Here is a 23,041-nt window from a genome sequence, read left to right as displayed (position 1 = left end):
GTATTTCTGTGTGCTATTATGTAATAATTAAGTCTATGATTTGATAGAGCAGTCTGACTGAGCGATGGTAGGCACCAGCAGGCTCGTAAGCATTCATTCAAACAGCACTTTCGTGCACTTTGCCAGCAGCTCTTCGCTGTACTTCAAGCATTGCGCTGTTTATGACTTCAAGCCTATCAACTCCTGAGATTAGGCTGGTGTAACCGATGTGAAATGGCTAGCTAGTTAGCGGGGTGCGTGCTAATAGCGTTTCAAACGTCACTCGCTCTGAGACTTGGAGTAGTTGCTCCCCTTGCTCTGCATGGGTAACGCTGCTTCGAGGGTGGCTGTTGTCGATGTGTTCCTGGTTCGAGCCCAGGTAGGAGCAAGGAGAGGGACGGAAGCTATACTGTTACACTGGCAATACTAAAGTGCCTATAAGAACATCCAATAGTCAAAGGTATATGAAATACAAATCGTATAGAGAGAAATAGTCCTATAATTCCTATAATAACTACAACCTAAAACTTCTTACCTGGGTTAATTGAAGACTCATGTTAAAAGGAACCACCAGCTTTCATATGTTCTCATGTTCTGAGCAAGGAACTTAAACATTAGCTTTCTTATATGGCACATATTGCACTTTTACTTTCTTCTTCAACACTTTGTTTTTGCATTATTTAAACCAAAGTGAACATGTTTCATTATTTATTTGAGGCTAAATTGATTTTATTGATGTATTATATTAAGTTAAAATAAGTGTTCATTCAGTATTGTTGTAATTGTCATTATTACAAATAAAAGAAAAAAAATGTCTGATTAATCGGTATCGCCTACTTTTTGGTCCTCCAATTATCGGTATCGGTGTTGAAAAATCATAATCGGTCGACCTCTAGTAGACTGCGTCAGAGAAAAACCCCCAAAATTGTCATGGACTGTTCTCTCTGCTACCACACAGCAAGCAGTACTGGAGCGCCAAGTCTAGGACCAAAAGGCTCCTTAACAGCTTTTACCCCCCCCCCCAAGCTGCTGAACAATTAATCAACTGGCCACTGGACTATTTACATTGCCCCTCCCCTCTATTTGTTTTGTACACTGCTGCTACTCGTTGTGGATTATCTATGCATAGGCACTTCACCCCTCTACCTACATGTACAAATTACCTCGACTAACCTGTAACCCCCCACATTGACTCTGTACCGGTACCACCTGTATGTAGCCTCATTATGGTTACTTTTATTTTTATTTTTTTAAAACTTTATTTGGTAAATATTTTCTTAACTCTTCTTGAACTGCACTGTTGGTTCAGGAATTGTAAGTAAGCATTTCACGGTAAGGTCTACACTTGTTGTATTCGGCACATGTGACAAATAGTTTGATTTGATTATACTGTATTCTAGTCATGGCTCATCCTATATAATTACTGTTGTGCACAACTTTTCTATTCATATTCTATCCATACACACCATCATGTGCAATACAGCAATACAGTGCCTGAGGAAAGTCTTCAGACCCTTTGACTTTTTCCAGATTTTGTTATATTACAGCCTTATTCTAAAATAAATTTTAAAATCCTCAGCAATCTAATCACAATACCCCCATGATGACAAAACAAAGGACATTATTTACAAAAGTATTCAGACCCTTTACTATTAGACTCGCAATTGAGCTCAGGTGCATCCTGTTTCCATTGATCATCCTTGAGATGTTTCTACAACTTGATTGGAGTCCACTTGTGGTAAATTTAAATTGATTGGACATGATTTGGAAAGGCAAACACCTGTCTATATAAGGTCCCACAGTTGACAGTGCATGTCAGAGCAAAAACCAACCATGAGGTCGAAGGAATTGTGAAACTGGAGCAGCAGCACGGCCAGGTGGACTGGGGACAGCAAGGAGTCACCATGTCAGGTAGTCCTGAGGCATGGTCGTAGGGCCCAGGTCCTCCGAGAGAGAGAAAGAGAGCGCACACAGGACACCGAATAGGACAGGAGAAGTACTCCAGATATAACAAACTGACCCTAGCCCCCCGACACATAAACTACTGCAGCATAAATACTGGAGGCTGAGACAGGAGGGGTCAGGAGACACTGTGGCCCCATCCGAGGACACCCCCGGACAGGGCCAAACAGGAAGGATATAATCCCACCCACTTTGCCAAAGCACAGCCCCCACACCACTAGAGGGATATCTTCAACTACCAACTTACGATCCTGAGACAAGGCTGAGTATAGCCCACAAAAATCTCCGCCACGGCACAACCCAAGGGGGGGTTGTCATCAATGTCATCCATTGAGCACGTTTGGGATGCTCTGGATTGACGTGTATGACCGCATGCTCCAGTTCCCACCAGTATCTAGCAACTTCGCACAGCCATTAAAGAGAAGTAGGACAACAGGCCACAATCAATAGCCTGATCAACTAATTCCAGAGGAGATGTCGCATGAGGCAAATGGTGGTCCCACCAGGTACTGACTGGTTTTTGGTCTGGATTTTAGTGATCTTATTACTGTTTTGGTTAGCGATTGTATTACCGTCATGGCATTGCTCCCCGCCTGCCCTGGTCTGTCTCCTCCAGTCTGGTACAGGTGCCCCCGGGGAGGGATCATACACTGCATACTTTTTACTGACCTGCTGTTGGACTAGTTGATTAGGGATTCTTGCTATTATTATTTAGGAATGCTTTCATATGAAGTCTACCCTTGGCTTTCACAATGTTGCCGATACTTTTTATAGCCCTTTGCTCTGTGAATGGGGAAAAATGCATCTCCCAATGCCTTGGGAGAAATCACACGCTTGCTCTATAAATGCACGCGTGAACTTTGCACATTTCTCCCAAACAACAATGGGGAAATCGGACTCTTTCGCTTACATGTCAGGACTGTTCTCTTGGTACTTAACCATGTCTCTGGACTTTACACATCTCATGAAAAATGTGGTGTTAAACCGGAGACTGGATTGTCATTCAAGTGCTGTCTGTAAATCCAAATGTTGTAACCCCTGATCTAGATGTGCCATTATCTCGCTGCTTCTACTGTCTGGAAATGTGCAATCTAACCCAGGTCCTGCCAACACTACTGTATTTATGCTTTCTGAAACCTGGTTCAGAAAATCTATTAGACAAAAATATTGGTGTAAATGGTTAGTGTTTTTTGTGCAGATCGTAAATCTAAGGGTGGTGATGTTGCTGGACTGTGTACGTAAAATACAAGTTCTCGTGGCCGTTCTGATTTCTGTTAATTAACCTAAGCAATTTTAATCTGTCTTTGAACCTAAACCTCAGCTCATCTTGAAATATTGTTGTATCTTGTTGTTATAGACCTCCCATCTGCTACTGCTGGCTCTCTGGATTGTGTTTTTGAATTATCACAGCATTTCAACTCTGAGTTTGTGTTGATGTGTGATCTGAATCAAGTCTGGTTATCATTAGCTCTGATCAACTAAAAAAATATGCGATAACTATAATCTCACTCAGATTGTCAACAGTGTAACTAGGTTGAATATAATGTATCCTCTGAAATCCTCTTTGATGTATCTTTTTTTAGTTGTTTCAAATGACAAGTGATCATTGTGCTCTTGCCTATGTGAGAGATGGTCAAATTCCTAAGCGATCTCCACGTGTCATTACGAAAAGAAATTGGAAACAGTTTGATATTCAAGGTTTTTTACATGATGTACAGTTGAAGTTGGAAGTTTACATACACCTTAGCCAACTACATTTAAACTCAGTTTTTCACAATTCCTGACATTTAGTCCTAGTAAAAAATTCCCCGTCTTAGGTCAGTTAGGATCACCACTTTATTTTAAGAATGTGAAATGTCAGAATAATTAGTAGAGAATTATTTATTTCAGTACATTCCCAGTGGGTCAGAAGTTTACATGGCAGCGTTGCCTTTTACATTTGTTTAACTTGGGTCAAACGTTTCGCCTAGCCGTCCACAAGCTTCCCACAATAAGTTGGATGAATTTTGACCCATTTTCCTCCTTGCTCGCACACGCTTTTTCAGTTCTGCTCACATTTTCTGTAGGATTTGAGGTCAAGGCTTTGTGATGGCCACTCCAATACCTTGACTTTGTTGTCCTTAAGCCATTTTGCCACACCTTTGGAAGTATGCTTGAGGTCGTTGTCCATTTGGAAGACCAATTTGCGACCAAGCTTTAACTTCCTGACTGTCTTGAGATTTTGCTTCAATATATCCACAATTTTACTTCCTCATGATGCCATTTATTTTGTGAAGTGCACCAGTTCCTGCTGCAACAGGGGCACCCCCACAACATGAAGCTGCCACCCCCGTGCTTCACTGTTGGGATGGTGTTCTTTGGCTTGCACGCCTCCCCCTCTTTCCTCCAAACATAACGATGGTCATTATTGCCAAACAGTTCTATCCAGCATCTTCACAAGGTCCTTTGTTGTTCTGGGATTGATTTGCACTTTTCTCTTCAAAGTACTTTAATCTCCAGGAGACAGAATGCGTCTCCTTCCTGAGCGATATGACAGCTGCATGGTCCCTTGGTGTTTATACTTGAGTACTATTGTTTGTACAGATACACGTGGTACCTTCAGGCGTTTGGTAATCGCTCCCAAGGATGAAACAGACTTGTGGAGGTCTACCATTTTTTTTTCTGAGGACTTGGTTGATATTTATTTTTAATTTCCCATGATGTCAAGCAAAGAGACACTGAGTTTGAAGGTAGGCCTTGAAATACGTCCACGGGTACACCTTCAATTGACTCAAATTATGTCAATTAGCCTATCAGAAGCTAATAAAGCCATGACATTTTCCAAGCAGTTTAAGGCACAGTCAACTTAGTGGACATCTGCCCCACTGCTGCCCCACTGGAATTGTGAATTATAAGTGAAATAATCTGTCTGTAAACAATTTGTGGAGTGGTTGAAAAACTAGTTTTAATGACTCCAACCTAAGTGTATGTAAACTTCTGACTTCAACTGTATTTAGCATTGAATGGAATAGAATTGAATTAGCATTTTCTTACTTCCACAACGCATTCCAGGAGGTATGCAATAGGCATGTCCCTTTCAAAAAAATACAGGATTAAATGTAGAGAACCCTTGGTTTACTGATGAACTTGCTAAAATCATAAGGGATCTAAATGCAATGTGGGTTATAGCAAGAGGCTCTTAAGTCTTCGAAATATGGGTGTGGCTATGACCCGAAAGCAGACTACTACCTTAAATCTACTTCAGATAATTTAAATAATTCTTCTACATTTTTGCAAGTACTGAAAGGCAAGGCTTGGAGAGCAAAAAAGATGCCCAGCTTCCCAAACAATTGTTGATAAACCCACAGCTTATAACTGAGAACCTATATTATATTACTATATTACTTTTATAGATATAGGTAGTTTATTTGAAAATGTCTAAATGAGCCCTTTGTGAATTTACCAGATGCCCTTATGCACTCCTTCGCCATGTTCTCTTTCTCATCCGTCTCGGTTTCAGTGCGTAAAGCCCTGAAGGAAATTGATAGAAAGAAATACCCTGGCCCTGAAGATCTAGACCCCCGCCCCCTAAACCTAGCTGCAGACATCATTGCTCCCCCTTAACATGTATTTTTAAACTTACGCTTGATGAAAATCCCAAGGTTATGGAAATCTGCTACTGTGCTGCCTCTCCTGAAAGGTGGTAATCTTTCACTACCTGACAACTATCGACCCACATCAAAATTTTCTGTACTGTCTAAGATACTTTAGTCTTTAGTTAGTAGGCAGCTGAAGGCCTACATCCAAGAAAACAACATCTTAAATGGAATGCAGTCAAGTTTGTTTTGGCCACAGCACTGTTTCGGAAAAATTGAAGGTTATAATTGACATACACTGTGTTCTTGACAAGAAGTTACATTATGTGTCTGTCTGTATTGTTTTGTCAGCGGCATTTGACACGGTGGACCATACTGTGTTGGTGCAAAGATTAAAATGTTGTGAAATTACTGGTCATCCTCTACATTGGTTTATAAATTACCTATCAACTCGTACACAATGTAATGGCGGATGGTTGTAAATCTGATGGAGAGTAGAGTACTCCATAGAGTTGTGCTCAGGTGTTCCGCAATGTGCTATTTTGGGCCCAATGTTTGTTTTGTATATCAACAACATTTGGGAATCATATTGAAATAGTGGATGTTCATTTTTATGTAGATGATACCCTTCTTTGTTCACGTGGTAGCAGTTTCTTTAGCTTTTCAAATGCCCAAAGAGCATTTAACACCATACAACATAATCTGCATGATTTGAAGCGGGTTCTGAATTTGGGTGAAACAAAATGCGTAGTATTTTCAAATGCCAGGCATGTTACTAATCATGTAATTGCTACATTGGTGTTTTTTCACTTACACAGCTCGCTAATTTAGCATACTCAAACACCCAGTTCAAACTGATGAATGCTATTTATGTTGGCTAGCTGGCTAAGGCACTGGAACTCTTCCAAGTCAAGGTAAGCGTTCGGTTTTATTAATGCATTATCAACGGGGCCTGCCGGTGTAACTGCTAAACTTCTTTCTGTACACTACCTCTATTGTAGCGGGTTTACTAACATTTGTTAGTTCTCATAGCAATGTTCACTATGACTTTAGCTAATATGGTGACATTGACAATGATGTAGGCTGTATGTAGTGGTTAGCGGTTATGGTATAAAGGTTTGGCCAGGAAAGGTCTTTAATTTTGTTTGCCTGATCAGACAGCTGTTGTGTTGTCCACTGAAAAGGTGAGGAGCGTGCTTAGATGCGAGAAGGAATTATACAACAAGCAAAGTGATTATGCTGTTTGTATAGTGTATTCCGACCCCCTTGAATTGTTCTAAATTGGATTAAAATAATAATTCTCAGTGACCATCAGGTTCTTGGTCACCTCCTTGACCAAGGCTCTTCTCTCCCGATTTGCTCAGTTTGGCCAGGCGGCCAGCACCAGGAAGATTCTTGGTGGTTCCAAACTTCTTCCATTTAAGAATGATGGAGGCCGCTGTGTTCTTGGGCCTTCAATTCTACATATTTTTTTGTACCCTTCCCCAGATCTGCGCCTCGACACAATTCTGTCTCGGAGCTCTACGGGCAATTCCTTGGCTTAGTTTTTGCTCTGAGTCAACTGTGGGACCTTTTATATAGACAGGTGTTGCCTTTCCAAATCAAGTCCAGTCAATTGAATTTAACACAGGTGGACTCCAAGTTGTAGAAAGGATGATCAAGGGAAACAGGATACACCTGAGCTCAATGTTGTGTCTCATAGCAAAGGTACTGAATACTTATGTAATTAAGGTATTTCTGTGTTTTTTTCAAATACATTTGCAAAAATGCACTGTCATTGAGGTATTGTGTGTGTGTGTATTGATGAGGGAAAAATGATTTAATCAATTTTAGAATAAGGTTGTAACGTAACAAAATGTGGAAAAGGTCAAGGGGTCTGAATACTTTCCGAATGTGCTGTACATTGAGCTGGTTAAATGGAATATGAGTGACAGTAATTGAATATGCTGTAATAGAAGGCCCATTAAAAAATATATACAGTAGTCCTCCCTAATCTTAAACGGTACTGACTATGAAAATGATATATTCTGAGTTAGGGGAGGATGGACAAAAGTCCACAGCTTTTTTTCGTTGTTGAAATGTCCAGTTTTTTTTTTGCTTTCATTCTTGAATAGTTTATTTAATTTAAATGAAAAGAATCAAAAATATCTATCAATTAATTCTAAATTGTTATCTAAAACATACTCCAGTCTCTCAAATCAAACCTATTTGGGTCAGTATCAATGTGTGATATCACACCAGTAAGACAGTCTGGACATGCAACTCTCCATGCAAACAATGGGAGAAGATGTCACTACTGGCCTATTCGGATAACTCTGCGTAAGATTATTTTTGACCTTAACATGGAAACAGGCTGAACCATCCCTTTTAATATTTATTAACGATTGATCATTTTTGCGAGAGTGAACGCCACCATTATTTTGCTTGAGAGGTGAGTGTACTAGGGACGGTGCATTACAGAGATGAGCTGCTATTCGTGCTGAGCGATTACCCACATCTTTTCCCCCGCGATGTTATTAAACAACTAATTGAGTGATGTCGGTTCAATTACTTGTAATTCCATTAATTAGGGAAGACAAACTTATTTTTAAGATTTCCGTTATATAATTAATCAATAAATCAAAGTATGTTTTTGGGTTTGTTCTGTAGTCACTTTGTGTAGCTATTGACGATTGAAAGCTGGAAGATACACATGATTGATTTTTATTACATATTTCTATTTGTCTCTATCCTCCACTGATTCAGAATATACCATCTTCTTAGAGGTTATGCCAACATGGCCGTAATCGTATCCGTAAATTGACAATTGATAGTCGGATCGGATTATTTTATTTTTTATTTCACCTTTATTTAACCAGGTAGACTAGTTGAGAACAAGTTCTCATTTGCAACTGCGACCTGGCCAAGATAAAGCATAGCAGTGTGAACAGACAACAACACAGAGTTGCACATGGAGTAAACAATAAACAAGTCAATAACTTGGTAGAAAAAAAAGGGGAAAAAATAGTATATACATTGTGTGCAAACGGCATGAGGAGGTAGGCGAATAATTACAATTTTGCAGATTAACACGAGTGAAATTATCAGATGGTCATGTGCAGGTAGAGATACTGGTGTGCAAAAGAGCAGAAAGGTAAATAAATAAAAGCGGTATGGAGATGAGGTAGGTAAATTGGTTGGGCTATTTACCGATGGACTATGTACAGCTGCAGCGATCGGTTAGCTGTTTGAAGTTGGTTAGGGAGATAAGTCTCCAACTTCAGAGATTTTTCAATTCGTTCCAGTCACAGGCAGCAGAGAACTGGAAGGAAAGGCGGCCAAATGAGGTGTTGGCTTTAGGGATGATCAGTGAGATACACCTGCTGGAGCGCGTGCTACGGGTGGGTGTTGCCATCGTGACCAGTGAACTGAGATAAGGCGGAGCTTTACCTAGTATGGACTCGTAGATGACCTGGAGCCAGTGGGTCTGGCGACGAATATGTAGCGAGGGCCAGCCGGACTAGAGCATACAGGTCGCAGTGGTGGGTGGTATAAGGTGCTTTAGTAACAAAACGGATGGCACTGTGATAAACTGCATCCAGTTTGCTGAGTAGAGTATTGGAAGCTATTTTGTAGACGACATCGCCGAAGTCGAGGATCGGTAGGATAGTCAGTTTTACTAGGGTAAGTTTGGCGGCATGAGTGAAGGAGGCTTTGTTGCGGAATAGAAAGCCGACTCTTGATTTGATTTTAGATTGGAGATGTTTGATATGAGTCTGGAAGGAGAGTTTACAGTCTAGCCAGACACCTAGGTACTTATAGATGTCCACATATTCTAGGTCTGAACCATGGTGATGCTAGTCAGGCGTGCGGGTGCAGGCAGTGAATGGTTGAAAAGCATGCATTTGGTTTTAATAGCGTTTAAGAGAAGTTGGGAGCCACGGAAGGAGTGTTGTATGGCATTGTTTTTTTACGAAATAGGGCTATCTTCTCTATGCCAATCCTACTTTGTGACAACACAACTGATTGGCTCAAACACATTAAGAAGGAAAGAAATTCTACAAATTAAAAAGGCACACCTGTTAATTGAAATGCATTCCAGTTGACTACCTCATGAAGCTGGTTAAGAGTGCCAAGCGTGTGCAAAGCTGTCATCAAGATAAAGGGTGGCTACTTTGAAGAATCTTGAATACAAAATATATTTGGATATATTTAATGACTTAACACGTCAGCTACTACAGCGACTGAATTGACTCCGACACTTAACTAAGAACCGCAGTTAGTTTCAGAATGGGTGGCAAGGGTTAAGTTAGCCCTAAATAAAAAATAAAATCATTGTATCATTTACCAAATCCTAAACCTCAACTAAATATTGTAATGAATAATATGGAAATTGAGCAAGTTGAGGTGACCTAACTTCTTGGAGTAACTCTGGATTGTAAACTCACTGTCAACATATTGAAACAACAATAGCTAAGATGGGGAGAAGTCTGTCCATAATAAAGTGTTGCTCTGCCGTAACAGCACTATTAACCAGGCAGGTCCTACAGGCCCTAGTTTGGTCAGGTGCCACAGATGGACTTTTTGCAAAATTGCAATTGGCTCAGGACAGGGTAGAACGGCTGGCCTTTAAATGTACACAGAGAGCTAACATTGATAATATGCTTGTCAATCTCTCCTGGCTCAATGTGGAGGAGAGATTGACTTCATCACTACTTGTATTTGTGAGAGGTATTGACATGTTGAATGCACCGAGCTGTCTGTTTGAATTACTGGCACACAGCTTGGACCCGTATGCACACCTCACAAGACATGCCTCAAGAGTTCTCTTCACAGTCCCCAAGTCCAAAACAGACTATGGGAGGCACACAGTACTACATATAGCCATGACTACATGGAACTCTATTCCACATCAAGTAACTCATGCAAGCAGTAATATTTGATTTTTTTTTTAAACTGATAAAAATGCACCTTATCGTACAGCGGGGACTGTGAAGCTACACAGACATTGGCACAGACACACACACACACACAATAACATACGCACTATACATACACATGGATTTAGTACTGTAGATATGTGGTAGTGGTGGAGTAGGGGCCTGAGGGCACACAGTGTGTTGTGAATGTATTGTAAAGTTTTTTTAAATTGTATAAACTGCCTTAATTTTGCTGGACCCCAGGAAGAGTAGCTGCTGCTTTGGCAGCAGCAAATGGCATCCATAATAAATATAATCCATTGAATTGGCACCAGGGAAAGCAAGGTGTCTTATTTGTGATAAAGGTGTAAGTATGTGGTCAGCAATTGCTAAATCAAAAAATACCACCAACCTGTGGAATCACCTTAAGAACACCCATCCAAAATCCCATAAGGAAGCAATGATGAAAATAGCAAACGCAAATTCTTCAGAAGGAAAAAGTTATACAGACACGTCACAGACATTGCAGGTTACAATCTTACAACTTTTTTAATAAACAAGTAAAATGGCAGGACAACGACCCAAGGGCCAAGAATATGGATGAAGCAATTATTGAGATTGCCACTGACAACCAGCCATTCACAGTGGTGTCTGATGTTGGTTTTCAGCGGCTGATTACTCTTGCTGAATCCCGGTACAGGATCAAAGATTAAAAATTATACTGCACAGAAATACTAGATAAAACATATGAAAGAGTTGTGAAGAATCTGGTGGCACCGGTGAATGCTCCACACATGGCAATCACAACTGACTGCTGGTCAGGCACTAGAGTCCCTGATTTAAATGTTTTTATTTAACCTTTATTTAACTAGGCAAAGTCAGTTAAGAACAAATTCTTATTTACAATGACGGCCTAGGAACAGTGGGTTAACTGCCTTACTGGACAAGAAAGCAGGTTGTGCCAAATGTCAAGACTATAACTGGATCACACACAAGAAACTACATCAGAGAGATGTTTTTGACCATGTTGGAATACTGGGAAATCCACACAGAACGTGTAGTGCTGGTCCTCGGAAGGTGGGGCAAACATGGTGAAAGGTATAAGACTGGCGGAGCTTCCAGACTTCAGCTGCCGTGCACACACCCTACAGCTTGTAATCAATGATGGACTATCCAGTCAGAGAGCTGCGCTAGACATTATTGCCATGTTGAAGAGCTGTGCAACTCACTTTGACCATTCCGTACTGGCCAAACAGAGGCTGAGGGCCATTCGGGAAGAGCTTGGCCTTCCCAAACACAGCATCATCCAAGCAGTTCAAACTCGCTGGAACTCAACACTACACATGTTGCAGAGGATGTTTGAACAGAGGCATGCACTGAATGTGTATGCAGGTGAATACAGACACATCAGCAGTTTGTCTGCTGCACAGTGGGACATTGTCTAACCTAATTGAGAGACTGGCCCCTATGGAGGAGGTGACACTGGAGATGAGCCACTCCAACTCTACAGCCGCATGCATCATCCCCAGTGTGTCTGTGCTGAAGATGATGCTGCAGCAGGAGGGTTCTTTTACTCAAGGCATCAACTTTACGGAAGACCATGTTGGACAGTCTGACAAGGCAGTTCTCCAAGGCCGAGGAGACAAAGTTCCTGGTGCTGGCAACTGTCCTGGATCCACGTTACAAGAGCTACGCCTCACCTCAGGTACAGCACTAGAGAAAGCAAAAGGGCGGCTGAATCTGACATACTAAGGAAACTAAATCCCAGAGCCACAGCAGAAGGGACTAGTGAAGAGGAGGACGCAGATTCCGGTGCAAATTGGCAAAGAGTTCCGGTAGATCAGCCACCCAGTCTGGTGGACAGCCTCTACGCTAGAATCCTTGGAAGCCAAGAGGGCAAGGCTGACGTCCAGTGCAGTTTTGAAATTGAGTTGGAGCGTTACCTCATAGAGCCATTGACAGAAAGTGACTTGCCTTTGGAGTGGTGGAAGCAGAATGAGGACAGACTTCAAATCACTTACTCCACTGGCAAAGACGTTTCTCTGTCCCAAGCGAGATAGTGTTCAGTGATGTGGGGATCATTTATGATAAGCAGAGGAGCAGACTGACAGGGGAACATGCAGACAAGCTCTGCTTTTTGCTCTACAACCTAAAACTTCTTAACTGGGAATATTGAAGACTCGTGTTAAACTTTACCACCAGCTTTCATATGTTCTGAACGTCAGCTTTTTTTACTTGGCACATACTTGGCACACTTTTACTTGCTTCTCCAACACTGTTTTGTTGCATTACTTAAACCAAATTGAACATGTTTCATTATTTATTTGAGACTACGTTGATTTTATTTACACTACCGTTCAAAGGTTTGTGGTCACTTAGAAATGTCCTTGTTTATTAAAGAAAAGCATTTTCTGTCCATTTAAAATAACATCAAATTGATTAGAAATACACTGTAGACATTGTTAATGTTGTAAATTACTGTTGTAGCTGGAAACATCAGATTTCTTTGTACATGTATGTAGATATTCCATAGAGGCCCATTATCAGCAACCAGCACTCCTGTGTTCCAATGGCACGTTGTGTTGGCTAATCCAAGTTTATAATTTTAAAAGGCTAATTGATCATTGCCATAGTTGTCTAATGATCTTAGCACAGCTGAAAACTGTTGTGCTGATTTAAAGAAGCAATAAAACTGGCCTTTAGACTAGTTGAGTATCTGGAGCATCAGCATTTGTGGGTTCGATTTACAGGCTCAAATGCTGAATTGTCTAATCGTCAAGTGCGTGTGTATTGTTGTGCAACCTTTTTAAATGTGTTGTCCAACTCTAGCGCCTGAGTGTCCACATACAGAGTTATGCTCCTGTGTGTGTTGGGCCTGATGAGATTAGCTGTAACCATGATCTGTTGTCGTGGGGATTAACTTCCCAGCATTCCGTGAAGCGCTCCATGCTGTGAAGTACCAGAACACTGGGGGGCAGCCCACTGAGAGGGGTGAGAGCAGCTAAGAGCTGACGGGCGCTATAAAGTTAGGCTAATCCCCTTCTCCTGTGACCTGAGAGGAAGGGAGGGGTGGGGGGCTGACAACCTCACCTGGTGAGAAAGGGAAATGGGGAAGGAAATAAAGAGTAAGAGGAGAGAGAATGGCTGGATAGACTAACAAGAGCGGAAGCCTACTACTTCAGAAAGGGGGAGAAAGGAGATAACAAGAAAGAGGGTACTGAGAGGAAGGATGAGAGGGGAAAGAAAGGAGGAGCAAGACAGGGGGGAAAAAAGTTTGTTCTAGGAGCCACTCAGACAGACTTGTCTCGACCTTGTTCTTTAAGTTTTTTTCCCTCTTATCAACTGTCAGAACCCCCACATTAGGCACAGTTTTCTGTCTTCTCTTTCATTTTACATTCACATTTTAGTCATTTAGCAGACACTTTTATCCAGAGCAATTTACAGTATTGAGGTCATGAAATTTCCATTAAAAAAATAATCTATACTGGTCCCCCATGTAACCCTGGCATTGCAGGTGCCATGCTCTACCAACTGAGCCACATGGTTACTTGTAATTCATTTTCTGATATTAATAATTGACTTCATTGTATTTTTTGTGGTATTAAAAATGGAGTGGCTGCGGTTCTGGATTTTCTGGAACCCGACTTGCTGTGTTTAATGATAGATTTCTGTGTGTTTGTAGGATTTTTTTTTTATGTAGCTGCTGCCCACTCTGCTGTCTACGTAGCGTCCCCTTCCTTGACATGGAAGCTAAAATTCATGTAGTACACTAAAGACTTAATTTTTTACAGTCTATGCTAAAGATGTCAACCACATGTTCAAACTATGCATTCCATGTCTCAAGCGCGATTTCCTGTTCTTTTTTCAGAATAGGTGTTAGGCTACATGTAGCTATCATGTTGTACACAAGCGATATGATCAACATGTTTGTACAAACTTTGCAAACATAAGTGTGACACAAAGGCACTCTAGCGATTTCATGTTCTGCTTAGCTGCTGAGTTGCATGTAGTCTCAGAAACCCGACCCTAGGAAACAGTGACTAGGGTCTGGTTTCAATGATAGACTCTTTTGGCATAGAGGAACTACAGTGGGGCAAAAAAGTATTTAGTCAGCCACCAATTGTGCAAGTTCTCCCACTTAAAATGATGAGAGAGGCCTGTAATTTATCATAGGTACTACACTTCAACTATGACAGACAAAATGAGAAAACAAATCCAGAAAATCACATTGTAGGATTTTTTTGTGAATTTATTTGCACATTATGGTGGGAAGCCATGCTCTGGTACTTGGGAAACAAAGTATTTTTTAAACCTCCCACTTTGGGATGGATGTGTTAATGTGTAGCTCACACATGCATACATAATCTATGAGCAGTTCTGTTTTACCTCAATTAGCCACGAAGTCCCTTGTTTGAAAGCGACTGTTTTCTTGAAGCTGAGCTATGCCATTTTCCTACATTTCCCCCCTACATGGGCCAGCCCCCTAGCAACTCAAGTTCTAGCCCATGAGCTCCAGCCCCTCACATTTAAGTGACAGCTAGCAAGAGGTATGCCCAGCAATATCCAATGAGGATGCAGGGCAGGCCCAATGGCTCAATGGACACAGCATTAAAAGATCGAGAGAGGGCAATGATGTAGTGTGCAATTTTCAGGGACCACTTTTGCTTGCATGTGCTACTTTCAGAACTACTGGCTAAAAAGTATACAAAAGTACTGCAGAATCTCTTTAACTAAAACCACTGCAAAGGTTTTGCCAGCAAACTTGGGTGTTAATTCACAACGTTCTGGCATGTCTGCCTTGTGATTTGTTGGGAGTGTCCCCAGAATATTTTTTTATTTTATCGACAGGCAGTGACGTAGTTCCTCTATGCCAAAATAGTCTATCATTGAAACCAGACCCTAGTCACTGTTGTGTTCCAAATGCAAAGTAGCCAGTCTTCGGCCCTAAATCCAATTGAGGGATGATGATGAATGGCGTGGCAACGTCTTTGGTGGAAATATTGAAGTTGAGCTTCAGCTACTGTTACCTTTAGCTGGCTAGCAGTTTTGTATAGTTTGGTCCTTTTATTCTGAACTCCCCCCAAAAATGTTTTTTTTATTAGCACCTCACTATGAGTCCGAGCCACTTTGCATCATTCCGATTTGCCAATGCTAAAGTCAATGTTATTTTTTTTTAAATATATCCAGCCGTGTTGAGTAAATTTCACACTTTGTGGCTACCGGACTTTGACACGTGACTACAGATTGCATTGAATTGTGGGCTAGATCAACCCGGCAAGTGATCGAAGTTGTTCACTCGCTCCCTCAAGCTATAAAGAGGGCAGAGGAGGTAATTTTTGTGAATTGGACCTCCACTTAAGATGGCAATCAAACTGCGTCCTGTTTCGAAGGGGATTCCCCTGAGGGAAACTGGCTAGCACGGTCTAAGAAGTGGTAGATCTGTTCTGTGCGCTATTTCTATGCTTTTCATTTTGCGTCTAACTTTCAGGTTTGTACATCAGCTTCAAACAACTGAAACTGTAATATTTTTGATTATGGAAAATGTTTCACAGTGGTTTAAATGGTACAATGACTCTATACATTATACTTCCTTGTTTTGTCACACAAACTGAAATTAGGAAAATTATTATAATTTTTGCAACCAGGAAATGGCGAAGAGATTTCTGCATAGTGCATCTAAAAGAAATAGCAATTGTTATTGTCAAATAACTTTGATTTGTTGTTATGAAAGCCTGCCAAAAGATTGCTCCCTCTCCTATAATAAGATTTCCCCCCCCTCCTATAATAAGGCAGTGTTTTGCCCTTGAGACCCCTCTTGAGTCTTTTCACTGTGAAATACACAGGCCATTCTCTCCTCTTCTGTCCTCTCTCCCCCCATTTTTCCTCCCTCGATCCTCCCCTTCTCTCTTCAAAATCCATAATTTTTCTCTGCATCCATCCAACTAGATAGCAAGCTGTCATGGTCAAAACATTTAGACTCAATGATTGCTAAAATGGGAAGAGGTCTGTCTGTGATAAGGCGTTGTTTTGCCTTCTTGACAGCTCAGTTGACCAGACAGGCCCTAGTTTTGTCGCACCTGCTGTGTGGTCATGTGCGGCAAAGAGGAACAGGTTAGTTGCAATTGGTCCAGAACAAAGCACTTAGATGTACACAGAGGGCAAGTGTCAGTAATGTGCATGTCAATCTCTCCTGGCTCAAAGTTTAGGCAAGATTGACTGCATCACTGATTTTAGCATGTAAATCTTGGTGGGGCAAACTCAACAACAAAAAAATGCATGCCAGCAAAGACACAACTACAACACTAACAATACATTAATTGCACTATAACGGCGACAAGTGGTGCCCACAAACTGTTAGGGCCTACATAAAGCTGTACCAACAGCAGAGCTTTCTTTCCAGCACAATGGAGTGAATCTTTACCACTGCTACACCTGGCTATCAGCAGAGCCTTGTTTGGCAGCGAAACAATTAATTCAGCCTAGTTTACTGCCTTTAAAAAAAAACAGCTGTGTGGCTGACTTGCTTAAGCAAATGTGGTTTCTATTGACAATTGAGATGTACAAACTATGGCATAAGGGAACAAGTGAGCGGATAAGAGGCATTTCGATTAAGACAATGGCGTAATCAATATAACTATGTGTACAGCACTTGTGAAATGTACAGCCACAGAATGCAGAGCATGGGTGGCACGGCGGTCCTTTGTGGGCAAATTTTGTCTTCAAAGTCTGGCATTTATGGTGGAAACTCTTGGGGGGGGCACAGCAACCCTATTGAATAGCAGGCAACTGGTTGTTTTGCAATGCTTGCAGTTAGCCACTGATTCCCATGGACCCAAAATATTGATGTTTTGTTCCCCGAGCCACTTAGTTATCACTTTTGCCTTATGGCAAGGTGCTCCATCATGCTGGAAAAGGCATTGTTCATCACAAACTGTTCTGGATGGTTGGGATAAGTTGCTCTCAGAGGATGTGTTGGTACTATTCTTTATTCATGGCTGAGTTCTTAGGCAAAATTGTGAGTGAGCCCACTCCCTTGGCTGAGAAGCAACCCCACATGAATGGTCTCAGGGTGCTTTACTGTTTTACTGGCATGACACAGGACTGATGGTAGCGCTCACCTCGTCTTCCCCGGGCAAGCTTTTTTCCAGATGCCTCAAACAATCGGAAAGGGGCTTCATCAGAGAAAATGACTTTACCCCAGTCCTCAGCAGTCCAGTCCCTGTACCTTTTTCAGAATATCAGTCTGTCCCTGATGTTTTTCCTAGAGAGAAGGGGCTTTGCTGCCCTTCTTGACACCAGGCCATCCTCCAAAAGTCTTTGCCTCACTGTGCATGCAGATGCACTCTTACCTGCCTGCTGCCATTCCTGAGCAAGCTCTATACTGGTGGTGCCCCGATCCCGCAGCTGAATCAACTTTAGGAGACGGTCCTGGCGCTTGCTGGACTTTCTTCGGCGCCCTGAAGCCTTCTTCACAACAATTGAACCGCTCTCCTTGAAGTTCTTGATGATTCGATAAATGGTTGATTTAGGTGCTATCTTACTGGCAGCAATATCCTTGCCTGTGAGCCCTTTTTGTGCAAAGCAATGATGACAGCACGTGTTTCCTTGCAGGTAACCATGATTGACAGAGGAAGAACAATGACTCCAAGCACCACCCTCCTTTTGAAGCTTCCAGTCTGTTATTCAAACTCAATCAGCATGACAGAATGATCTCCAGCCTTGTCCTCGTCAACACTCACAGCTGTGTTAACGAGAGAATCACTGACATGATGTCAGCTGGTCCTTTTGTGGCAGGGCTGAAATGCAGTAGAAATGTTTTTCGGGATTCAGTTCATTTGCATGGCAAAGAGGGACTTTGCAATTAATTGCAATTCATCTGATCACTCTTCATAACATTCTGGAGTATATGCAAATTGCCATCATACAAACTGAGGCAGCAAACTTTTGGCCATAACTGTACATCAAATGCTCTGGCAAACAAGCAGAGACCTGAAAACCCCTTCCAACCTGGAGCTGAGTGAGTAATGCTTTGTCTGGAGCAATTTTTTTTACTTTCAAAGGCCAAGAAGAAAAATACATCACAATTATATATTTTACTTAATAAGGACTGAATGATCAGGCTACCAAGCTTTGCTAGGACAAAGAGATTCCATTCACACGTCAGTGCTAATTGAAGTTGTGAGGTGCCGAAGTCTTTTGAGCCCAACAAATGGCATGCTATCCCACCCAGATCCAGAGGCCTTGAAGCCCCCTTTATTTTTGAACCATTCCATTGTAGATTTTGCTTTATGTTTTGGATCATTGTCTTGTTGGAAGACAAATCTCTGTCCCAGTCTCAGGTCTTTTGCAGACTCCATCAGGTTCTTCCAGAATGGTCCTGTATTTGGCTCAATCCATCTTCCCATCCATTTTAACCATCTTCCCTGTCCCTGCTGAAGAAAAGCAGGCCCAAACCATGATGCTGCCACCACCATGTTTGACAGTGGGGATGGTGTGCTCAGGGTGATGAGCTGTGTTGCTTTCACGCCAAACATAACGTTTTGCATTGTTGCCAAAAAGTTCAATTTTGGTTTCATCTGACCAGAGCACCTTCTTCCACATGTTTGGTGTGTCTCCCAGGTGGCTTGTGGCAAACTTTAAACAACACTTTTTATGGATATCTTTAAGAAATGGCTTTCTTCTTGCCACTCTTCCATAAAGGCCAGATTTGTGTAATATACAACTGATTGTCTCCCACCTCAGCTGTAGATCTCTGCAGTTCATCCAGAGTGATCATGGGCCTCTTGGCTGCATCTCTGATCAGTCTTCTCCTTGTATGAGCTGAAAGTTTAGAGGGACGGCCAGGTCTTGGTAGATTTGCAGTGGTCTGATACTCCTTCCATTTCAATATTATCACTTGCACAGTGCTCCTTGGGATGTTTAAAGCTTGGGAAATCTTTTTGTATCCAAATCCGGCTTTAAACTTCTTCACAACAGTATCTCGGACCTGCCTGGTGTGTTCCTTGTTCTTCATGATGCTCTCTGCACTTTTAACGGACCTCTGAGACTATCACAGTGCAGGTGCACTTATAAGGAGACTTGATTACACACAGGTGGATTGTATTTATCATCATTAGTCGTTTAGGTCAACATTGGATCATTCAGAGATCCTCACTGAACTTCTGGAGAGAGTTTGCTGCACTGAAAGTAAAGGGGCTGAAGTTACTTTAAGGAGCAGTTCCCTCTCTCTGTGGGTCTAACCCCAAGAAGTTCTGGAAAACGGTTAACTTTTTGCGTTGAGCCAACCCGAATCCGGGATCATGACTACAGCCTCAAGCCCATTACCATAACGCAACGTTAACTATTCATGAAAATCGCAAATGAAATGAAATCAATATGCTAGCTCTCAAGCTTCGCCTTTTGTTAACAACACTGTCATTTCAGATTTTCAAAAATTTTCTTCTCAACCATAGCAAACTAGCATTTAGCGTTAGCATTAGCAGGCAACATTTTCACAAAAAACAGCAAAAAGATCCAATAAAACATTTACCTTTGAAGAACTTCGGATGTTTTCAATGAGGAGACTCTCAGTTAGATAGCAAATGTTCAGTTTTCCTGAAAGATTATTTGTGCAGGAGAAATCGGTCCGTTTTCTGCGTCATGTTTGGCTACCAAAAAAAAAAAAAATTCATCCAAACGCCAAACTTTCTTCCACATTAACTCCATAATATCGACTGAAACATGGTAAACGTTGTTTACAATCAATCCTCAAGGTGTTTTTCACATATCTCTTCATTATATATCATTCCTGGAAGTCTCCTCTCTGTCTCAATCACATGGATGAATGCGAGCAGCTTGGAGATTACACAACAATTTCAACAAAGGACACCGGGCGGACCCCTGGTAAATGTAGTCTCTTATGGCCAATCTTCCAATGATATGCCTACAAATACGTCACAATGCTGCAGACAACTTGGAGAAACGATAGACAGGGCAGGCTAATTCGTGGCGCTTTCACAGCCATAGAAGGAGACGATGAAAAACAGAGCGTCAAAAATCCTGCTCATTTCCTGTTTGAAGTTTCATCTTGGTTTCGCCTGTTGCATCAGTTCTGGGGCACTCACAGATAATATCTTTGCAGTTTTGGAAACGTCAGAGTGTTTTCTTTCCAAAGCTGCCAATTATATGCATAGTCGAGCATCTTTTCGTGACAAAATATTGCGCTTAAAACGGGCACGTTTTTTTATCCAATAATGACATAGCGCCCCCATAGGTTGAAGAGGTTAAAGACCTGAAGAATAAACTCTCCTTCACAGCTGCCCATGTCCCTTAAAGTTGATGATGTGGTGGTTACTGACAAGAAGCACCTGGCTGAGCTCTTTCATCACCACTTCCTTAAGTCAGGATTCCTATTTGACTCAGCCATGCCTCCTTGCCCATCCAACATTTCCTCCTCTCCAATGCTTCTCCCTCTTTTTTCCCCTGCCCTGCTACAAAGTGTCTCCCTACATGCAGTCACTGAGTCTGAGGAGCTCCTGAAACTTGACCCTAAAAAACTGGTCATCTCTTTATACCCGTCGCAAGACCCACTGGTTGATGCTTATTTATAAAACCCTCTTAGGCCTCACTCTCCCTCACTCCCCCTATCTGGGATATCTACTGCAGCCCTCATTCTCCACATACAACACCTGTTCTGCCAGTCACATTCTGTTAAAGGTCCCCAAAGCACACACATCCCTAAGTGGCTCGTCTTTTCAGTTTGCTGCAGCTAGCGACTGGAACAAGCTGTAACAAACACTCAAACTGGACAGTTTTATCTCAATCTCTTAATTCAAAGACACTCATGGACACTCTTACTGACAGTTGTGGCTGCTTTGTGTGATGAATTGTTGTCTCCACCTTCTTGCACTTTGCTTTTGTGCTGTGCCCAATAATGTGTGTACCATGTTCTGTGCTGCGACCATGTTGTGTTGCTACCATGCTGTGTTGTTGTCTTAGGTCTCTCTTTATGTAGTATTGTGTTCTCTCGCTTGTCGTGATGTGTGTGTGTGTTGTCCGATATTTATAGTTTTTTTTTTTTTTATCCCAGCCCTGTCCCCACAGGTCTTTTTGCCTTTTGGTAGGCAGTCATTGTAAATTTGTTCTTAACTGACTTGCCTAGTTAAGTAAAGATTAAATATATATATTTTTTTTAATACAGTATTTCCAATTTAATTTCTATTTGTATGGCTCTTAACAGTAATTTTCCACAGAGGGATTCACACAAGGCTCGGCCCAAACGCCAAAATGGCAAGCATGGGTCATTCACTCTGCATCTACTCTCCACTCTCATAGCTAGTGTATGGTGAGTGTCTCTGGCACAAAATGGCAGCTGTGATTCACTCAGGTTAATAAAGCTAAGCCATTTTAGACAGGAAACCTGAGTGTTTGAATTAGCTGATATTGCAACAATTCGATTCCTCACTCTACTTTAATATCGCGGTGTATTTAGTTGGCCAGTTTCTGAACACACATCCTCTGTTTGCCACGTGTACTATGTGCTTGTGTTTCTTTGTGACATACTGTTGCTGTAATGTGTTACTCACTATGCATGTCTGTTTTCTGCTCGCCTCCCGCCACCCCAAGCCTCCACCTGCCTGCTTTTGTTTCAGTCGGTGCGATTGGTATAGCTATACCGCGCTCACTGCCTGTAGTTTGTTATTATGGTAATGAGCTTTGCTATGGCTGTGAGCGAGCCTGAAGCAGCGGAGCCAACCGCCAAGACCTAATGTATTGTCATTTTCTTTCTAATAAATGGTTGAAAGTAATACGTGGTGTTTTTCTGACTGAACTACTCATTGGTTGTGGATTGATAGATGGTACCATACAGTGTACTGTGAGTGAGACCGAGTGAAAGAGCTTTATAAATGTTTAGTATCAATATAATTTGTCACTGACTTATACTTGACTCAATCTACAATGTAGCCAACTTTCCACTCGATAAGATCATGGTTTTGTTCAAGTGTTCTTTATACTCTAACTCTGTCTTTATTTTACCCTACAATTTATACTACCCTTATACAGTATGTTAGCTCTGGTGCCCCTAAGTCTGATTTCTCTCTGTGTTTCAGACCAACTTGCCCATCTTCAAGTTGAAGGAGTCTCGTGTGCGGAGACGGTACAGCGACTTTCAGTGGCTCAGAGGGGAGCTAGAGAGAGACAGCAAGGTGAGCCCTCTGGGGCTTTACAAGTCTCAATACACATTACACAAGAATAATTTAATCAAACCTGAGAGATAAAGACAACAATATAACTAACTAGATGTTAACTTGTTAACATGTGTGTCCCTCTCAGGTGGTGGTACCCCCTCTCCCAGGGAAGGCTCTTTCCAGACAGCTGCCGTTCCGAGGGGACGATGGGATATTTGACGATTCTTTCATCGAGGAGCGGAGAGCTGGGCTGGAGCAGTTCCTCAACAAGTGAGTCGACACAGACAAGATCCTCTGCTTCCTAGAGCCAGGATGTTGTGTTTGGTTGTGATATTACTACTTTTTGATGTCAGGCGTGTGTGTTTGTTAAACATTTCATTTGCAGCCACTCTTAGCTCAATCTTTACCTTAGGAGCCTATGAAACACTTAACATGAATCAGATTTTCTCTCGTCTTTCTT

The 23,041-nt window shown here is 41.8% G+C and overlaps 1 protein-coding gene across 3 annotated transcripts in view; it reads left to right on the top strand.

The window, feature by feature from the left end:
- Positions 1 to 23,041, top strand: part of LOC118398366 (sorting nexin-3-like) — a 33,998-nt gene that overhangs the window by 8,096 nt on the left and 2,861 nt on the right. For all 3 annotated transcript variants that reach the window (XM_035793633.2, XM_035793632.2, XM_035793631.2), the window contains exons 2-3: positions 22,504 to 22,599; positions 22,727 to 22,851. In XM_035793633.2, the coding sequence (XP_035649526.1) occupies positions 22,504 to 22,599; positions 22,727 to 22,851 (221 nt within the window). The remainder of the gene's footprint in view (positions 1 to 22,503; positions 22,600 to 22,726; positions 22,852 to 23,041) is intronic.

The sequence above is a fragment of the Oncorhynchus keta genome, chromosome 19 (assembly GCF_023373465.1).
Source record: "Oncorhynchus keta strain PuntledgeMale-10-30-2019 chromosome 19, Oket_V2, whole genome shotgun sequence".
Lineage (NCBI taxonomy): Eukaryota > Metazoa > Chordata > Actinopteri > Salmoniformes > Salmonidae > Oncorhynchus > Oncorhynchus keta.
Note: the sequence above shows the minus strand (reverse complement) of the source record. Positions and strands in the feature narration are given on the sequence as shown.